General features: G+C 51.5%; 1 protein-coding gene across 1 annotated transcript; it reads right to left on the bottom strand.

Annotated features, from left to right (window-relative positions):
* Positions 1-1,286: 1,286 nt before the first annotated feature.
* Positions 1,287-7,186, bottom strand: CDK9 (cyclin dependent kinase 9). The gene is made up of 7 exons (XM_048325896.1): positions 7,044-7,186; positions 5,940-6,021; positions 5,422-5,512; positions 3,421-3,587; positions 3,086-3,257; positions 2,855-3,003; positions 1,287-1,925 (listed from the first exon to the last, which is right to left on the bottom strand). Exons 1-7 carry the CDS (start codon positions 7,133-7,135, stop codon positions 1,560-1,562), a joined length of 1,119 nt encoding a protein of 372 aa, XP_048181853.1. The 5' UTR covers positions 7,136-7,186; the 3' UTR covers positions 1,287-1,559.
* Positions 7,187-7,189: the final 3 nt, after the last annotated feature.

The following is a 7,189-nucleotide window of genomic DNA, read 5'->3' as shown; positions in this document are numbered from 1 at the left end:
GCAGCGGTACTGATGCGCTCATCCACGCCGCGCTGATTGCGCTGTTCCCCTCTCCCCCACCACCACCGGCTGCCCAGGAGCAGGACAGGGGGCTTAGGGTGCCCGAGCCCGAAGTGCCCTCGGGAAGGCCAGGTGCTGTCGTGCAGGCACTGCTGTGTCCATAGGCAGCACAGCGACAGGAGGTTCACACCAGCTGTTTGGGACAGGACCCTGTTTATCCACAACGGCACAAGTCAACTGGCTTATTGCTCATCATCGACTATTTTTCCAAAGAAATAAAGTCGTCCCCCCCGCAAACAGACACTGTTTCAGAGCCCAAAACCAAGACAGACAGAGGTACCTTGTACATGTCTTTTATCATGCCCATTTTTTATCCTGAGAACAGCCCCACTCACCACTGCTTCCTCACACGACCTTACACTACGCACGACACGGCTTTTGTCACTTATTGTTAACAGACAAGTTACCAAGTGCCAAATGCTATCACCAGCTGCCCATGTTGACTCTTGGGATCTGCCATCCATGGGGTTCAGGGAGAAGACGGCTGGCTACAGCTGACAGCCATGGGAAACAGAGCAGCTGTGGAGGATCACTTGCTCTCTATGAATTGATCCTGACAAGTTCTGGCATAAGGTGTGCACAGGTCATCCCAGTGTGTCAGGCTAGTCACTGCACCCAAAGAAGGCAGTGGTCTTGTTGTAGTCTCTCATGCAAAGAGCTCCAGGAGAGAGCAGGGGACACATGAGTGTCCCCCTGCTCCCAGCACAGTGTGCCCAGCCCTGCCACGCTATCCTGAAATCCCTGCAGACAGCAGGAGGGCAGGTCTCACCTCAGGCACAGGCCAGTGCTTGCCCACAGCGGGTTGGGTGCATCCAATATGACTCCCAATCGTGGTTTGCAATGAAGAAAGCATGGATGCCACATGCTGTCACAGAGACCAGCGATTCCCACTGTAAATCCTGGCCACATGGAGCATCCAGCTCTGCCTGCCACCTCCCTGATTTCCTCAATAAGCCCTTTTTTAGGCTAGATCCCAGTCTCCAGGGAGAGCTAGTCATGCTATCTAGGGTGACTCTGCCTTCCCCAAGGCACATCTGATGACTCAAAAGCACCTGCCTTGTCCTACATCAACACTTCAGTGCTCAGAGGATACTCCATGCAGGAGCTACAACAGACCAAGAGAGCTGAGACATCTCCACGCAGGGCAGCTACTCCCAGTCCTGCCAGTCCCCACACAATTTGCCAAGAGCCCCAGCAGGGACGGAGACACTTTTTCCATCACCAGGTCCGTAACAATTGATCTGCAAGTTTAATGTAACCAATACAGACTTTTGGGAAACAAAATCAGGTTCTGAGACAAAACTGCAAGGAAACAATGTCAAGCTCACAGGTGTCACCTCCCCAAGTCACACAGTTCTGAGGTGGCCGAGAGGAGATGGCCAAGATCTGTTAACGCCATCAGTCACTTCACCTTGAAAAAAGTCCTTTCCCAGACAAAAAGATCTCGCCAGGACATCTCCGATCAATGCAGGGAAGCCCAGCCAGGACCCTACCGGATGTCAAAACACTCTGTCAAATTCAGTCTGGTTGGTGGCAGCTGGGTTCCTGCCTTGGTTCGCCGGCTGCTGGGGCATGTGCCCACCCCTCCTGCGTGGTGGGGCCAGGTACTCAAACATGGACTGGTTGTGAGTGGACAGCATGTTTTTGAGGTCTGAGGGCATGGGGTCCGACCAGAAGAAGTCGTGGTTCAGGGCGTCGTCACTGTCAATGCGCTGGGCGGGGTCCAGCACCAGCAGCTTGTCGATGAGGTCGAGCGCGTAGGGGTCTTTGACATAGGCCTTGAGGCGATCCTTCACCTTCCGCTTCTGCCCCTTGGGGAGATCCAGCTTCTCGTACAGCTCGTATTTATCCACGTTCGGCCAAACCTGGGAAGGGGCAGGAAAAGGCGTTGGCAAGAAATAGTTATGGAAAGGACAAGCCATTTTTGATTCAAACACCCTCAGGCAAACCAGGGTGAGGTCTGCTGAAGTAACAATTCTATTTTATAACCTCCAAGCTGGCAGACCTTGTTCTCACAGCAACAAATAGGCACTAAAGGCTGCACTTATGCCTGGAGACATGTGGACAAGTCAGGGCAGTCTTCCTGGTGCTGAAACAATGCTCCAAGATTTCTGGTTCCCCCACAAAAGGAGTACTGGACAGCATGGTTCAAGCCAGCTACCACATCCAGAAAGATAAAGTGACAGAACTGATTGCTAAATAATCACCTGGATGTGGCACTGTTTATCTTTAGAAAGCAAAGTCTGCTGCAATCACCAGCACTTATCTAGATCTGGAAGAGACCACAGCAGGTATCTACATGCCAAAGAAAGTGCATCCAGTGTCTTTACAGAACGAATGTGACAGCAGGATGAGGACCCTGCAGCTGCCAGCACAACATCCCGCAGATCCCAGTCCGGGCTGAGATCCCTCAGCTTGCTCCCCACAAGAGGGCAGGACGAGCTGCTGATAAAGGAGAAGCTGAGAAGGGGCCGGGTGCTCACACCAGAGCTGAGCTGATGCTGCAAATCACAAGACAGAATTCAAGAGGCTTTTCAAGGTGACCAATGCAAAACACCTGAGAATAAAAACCCCCACTCTTCTTTAAGCAGATATTTAGGGTGTTTGTGTGAGTGACAACCCCAAAACACAGGCTACAAGATTCTCAAGCCTCCTTGCCAGCAGCAGCAGGCACACTCCACTGCTGGGAGCATACAGCAGCCAGCACACAGGGCAGGGAAGAGGCCCGAGTGCCTGGTCCCAGACTCTGCCCACACTCCTGCTCTCCACACCTCATCCCTGCTCTCACCCTCACCTCCGGCGTGATGGATCCACAGAGCTGGCTGATGAGGGTGAGCTGGTGCTGCTCCGTGTTCCCCTGCATGATGGGGCTGCGGGTCCACATCTCTGCCATGATGCAGCCTGCGCCCCAGAGGTCAATGGGGGGGCCGTAGTCCCGCTCCCCTAAACGGAGATGCTGAGTTAGTCTCCCAGAGGGCCGAGAAGGGCCAAGAAGCCGGCAGAGCCCACCTAGGGCTCCTCCTACCTAGGAGCAGCTCTGGGGGCCGATACCACAGGGTCACCACGCGGTTGGTGTAGCGGTTTGGCTGGCTGTTCTTAGCCAGGCTGAAAGCTCGAGCCAGCCCAAAGTCTGCCAGCTTCAAGACTCCATCCCGTGTGATAAGGACGTTCGCTGCTTTCATGTCTCGGTGCAAGATCTGTACAAGGACAGACATTGAAGAGTTAAGTGAATAAAGTGCCCTCCTTGGGTGCCTGGGGCCAGCACAATGCTCAGGCTGCAGAAGTGGAAAACAAGCCTGTACTAAGACATCTGCTCCTTGGAAAGCCACCTCTGAGCACAACAGGAGTCTGTCCCATTACCTTGTTCCTGTGGATGTAGTAAAGTCCATTCAGGAGCATCTGCATAACTTTCTTGATCTCTGACAGTGTGAACTTGACGTGGGCATTGCTGAGAAGGCCAGCCAGGTCGTGCTCACAGAAGTCAAACACAAGGTAGATGCTGCCCTTGCACCGGTTGTATGGAGAGGCTGCAGGAGAGGCACAGAGGGGCTGTCAGCGAAGGACCTTTCACCAGGTCATAGCTCCTCTTACCTCCCACCACCCTGCTGCTCATACAACACCCCCTACACAGAATCTCAGGGCACGGGAACACAGAGAACCAGACAGCCTGCAGGCCTCAAGGTCCTTCCTAAAGAAAAACTAAGCAAAACTAGCAACACAAGAACAGGAGATGAGGACTGGTGCAGTGGATGTCATCAGATAGGCAAGGAAAGAGCATGGCAACCTTTGAAAGGTTCACTTCGTGCTGCTCTGGGCACAAAACGGCTGTGAGGTTTCCTCCTTGCAAGCCGTGGTTGCCAGCCAAGCACCAGCAATAGAGGAGGCACCCACAGACAGCCCTGGGAAAAATGCAGAAACACAGAAAATCTGCCTAATCTCACATTAAAAAGTGAGATTTCCTGCAACCTCAAACAGCATCTGCAAAAATGGACTGATCTTGATCAAACTGACATAAAACTCCAACTGCAATTTGAAGTCAATGACAGCAGACCTCAAGTGAAGCAATCGATTTCAATCTTGTTCCTAGAGCACACATGCAAAATGTTATTAAAAAGAGAGGCTGATTTTCATCAGCTGTATTCAGCAAAACCTGCTGATCAGCATCTCCAACTGGAAAAGCTTAGCCCCCACAGAAGCACACTGCTCTCCTCTCCAGCCAGGAGGGTGCCTGCCTGGGTTTGCAGCTCCTCACACGGACACAGCACAAACACACCTTTCCAAGGCAAAAAGAGAAAAGCCTCACATTTGAGAACGGTAAATGAAACATTTCTACTTTATTGTAAACTGAGGTCAAGGTAGATTTGGATGAAAACTGGAATACAAACAAAACATAAGCAAAAAGGGAACAAATGACATGTCTACAAAAATATTTACTTTTGGTATGCCAGACACTCAATCATCACAGCTCTTTTAATCACACAGTGAATTAAAACTTAACTTGTCATTGGTGTTTTTACTCATACCTATGCAGACAGTAATCTACACAATTAATCTACAATTGAGTACTGAAGTAACTTGAATTTCCCAGTCCTAGGCCACAGATTTCTGCCCGTTCAGTGACTGGACTTTTTAAAAAACACCAGATACTGGCCAGTTTTGTTCTTATTTCACTGACATGACTGGCTAGGGAAGGGCAGCCTGTAACACCAGCTGTCACTTTCCAAAGTATTTTTCCAGTGCAAATCCATGTAAGAGAATGATGTATAAACTCTAGCAAATGTTATATAGCAGTTTTACTGGAAGCAGAGCCAGGCCAGGTGTGCTGAGCCTGCAAAGCAGTGGGGGCACATGGCACCAGGTGGGAGTGAGGAGGTGGAAGAGCAGCTCAGAACTGCCCATGTGGAATCCCAGTCCTCCCAGCACGAGCAGTTACGTCATGCACAGAAAGAGATGCTGAGTGAGCCTCAGCTGGAGCTGTGTCATCAGCTCAGAGCTGCCACAAACCATCACAAGCCAACCAAGAGAGGCAGCTCCAGGCTCAGGAGCTTCTGCTCCAAAGTCTCTCCAGTGCTGGCTCATTTAAAGCCTCTCAGAAAGGAGTATCCCAGCACAGGCAGCATTCACTGCCATGGCACAGGCATATCCTGGCAGGACTACAACAGCTTTTTCCAGCCGAGCTTCAGCAACATCCTGACTCATTTAGAAACTCTTTTCCAAGATAAGTGACCTGTCACCCGATGTCACAGGCAGGAACAGAGGCCCGTGCTCAGCTAGACCATCCCAATCCCAGCACAAGACACCTGCCTGCTCAGCAGGGCTCAAAAAAGCCATCATTAACACAAGGGAGACCCCACAAAGTACCTTTGGTCCTGCAGATTTCTATGAGGTTCACAACGTTCTCATGCTTGAGCAGCTGGAGGATTTTAATCTCTCGCAAGGCTGTGATGGGAAACTGGAAAAGAGAAACAGAGAATGGAGACTGGAGGTGCAAGAGACCAGGCCATCTCTGCCTAGAGAACAGGAGAGGTGTGACCATGCATCTTGGCAGGTCCTGCCCTCTTCTCCTCAGCTTCCACATTCACACCAGGACATGATACAGCCCAGCTTGAGCTGCAGAACAGCCTCTCTGGCTGCTACCTTCGCTGTTTAAGGTGTTAACTCTCTCCCCAACCCCTGAGCATGTGCTTCACACATCACCCAGTTTTTTCACAAACACAGCCAGTGTGGAGCCCTGTGCTGGGGTTTCCCAGAGGAGAAGAAACACATGGGAAGCATCACTTCCCAGCAGACATCCCATGCAGCCCAGTCCCTTCAATGCTGCCATGTGCCTCTGCAGCCCAGCTGACAACAGGCCCAATCCAGCCATGCCCCACACTTACCCCTTCCTTCTCATTTTCCATCAACACCTTCTTCAGTGCTACTTTCTTGCCTGTCTGGCGATGTTTGGCTTTGAAAACTTCCCTGTAAAAAAAACCAGAAAGAAATCTGTGAGCAGCTCATGATGCCTTTTCCTGGTCTTAAAATCAAGAGTCAAACACAGTTAGAAGGGAAAAAGGGATTTTACCTTGGTATTTATTTTAAGGATCCTTAGGCACACTACATCCAGATCGAATGCACCAATATGCACCCCGCAATGCACACCCCCAAAAGATCTGGTATAACATTATAGGTCTTACTAATTAGCATATCTATCAAACATTCCCCAATTAGAGGCTTGAATGAGCCCCCCTCCCCAAGGAGCTTTCCCCTGGATGGTTTTATCTTAGTTTACAGAATGTGTTCTGGAGAGGACCTTGGGGGCACACTATCTTCTACCTATGAAGCTTCTAAAATGTTGGGTCTCTTAGCTGAACAAACAAGTCTAAGAATGTAGGCAAAAAGCACTAAGACTACAGAAGTTGTAAAAAGGTATAACAGGGGTGTAAAAGAAAAGGCAAAAAATCTTCATGGCATCAGCACAAGGAGAAAGGAGCCAGGTGCTCCTGACAAGGAACAAGCCCAAACAAGACACACTAAAGCACCATACAGAGAACTCTGTGCTGAGCCAATATAGCCACATTCCCTCCGAGCCAAAGGCCCTCAGGATTCACTGAACCAACAGAGAGCCCAGAACTCCTGCAGCCTTGCAAGGATTTTCAATAACGTAGCACATTTTGAGCAAAAACCTGCCCATCTGGAGCCAGGCTGCACATGTGGAGCCAAGGTGAACATCTGGAGCCAAGTTACAGGTCCCCACCATAACTGTTTTCAAGGTTAACTCTGCTCTGCCACAACTGAGAGCGGAGTCTCAGGTTGGGGAAAAGAGGGCCCAAGAGCCACACTGGTTCTCTGAAGCCAAGAGGGGTGACCGGGGAAAGGACACCGGAGCAAGGAGCACCCGGGGCTGGCGCGGATGGGCCGCGGGGCTGGGCCCCGGCTGCAGGCCTGAGGCCGGGGAAGGCCGGGGCCGGGCCGGGGAGGGCCAGGGCCGGGGCGGCACTCACCCGAAGGTGCCCTGCCCGATCTTGGCGAGCTTCTCGTACTTGGAGACCTCGTCGCAGAAGGGACACTCGACCATGTCGTACTGCTTGGCCATGGCGGCCGCGCCGTTGCTACAGCACCGCGTCCCACCCGTTCCGCCACGTGACCC

This window comes from Corvus hawaiiensis, chromosome 21 (genome assembly GCF_020740725.1).
Source record: "Corvus hawaiiensis isolate bCorHaw1 chromosome 21, bCorHaw1.pri.cur, whole genome shotgun sequence".
Classification (NCBI taxonomy): domain Eukaryota; kingdom Metazoa; phylum Chordata; class Aves; order Passeriformes; family Corvidae; genus Corvus; species Corvus hawaiiensis.
This window is presented reverse-complemented; position numbering and strand designations above follow the sequence as displayed.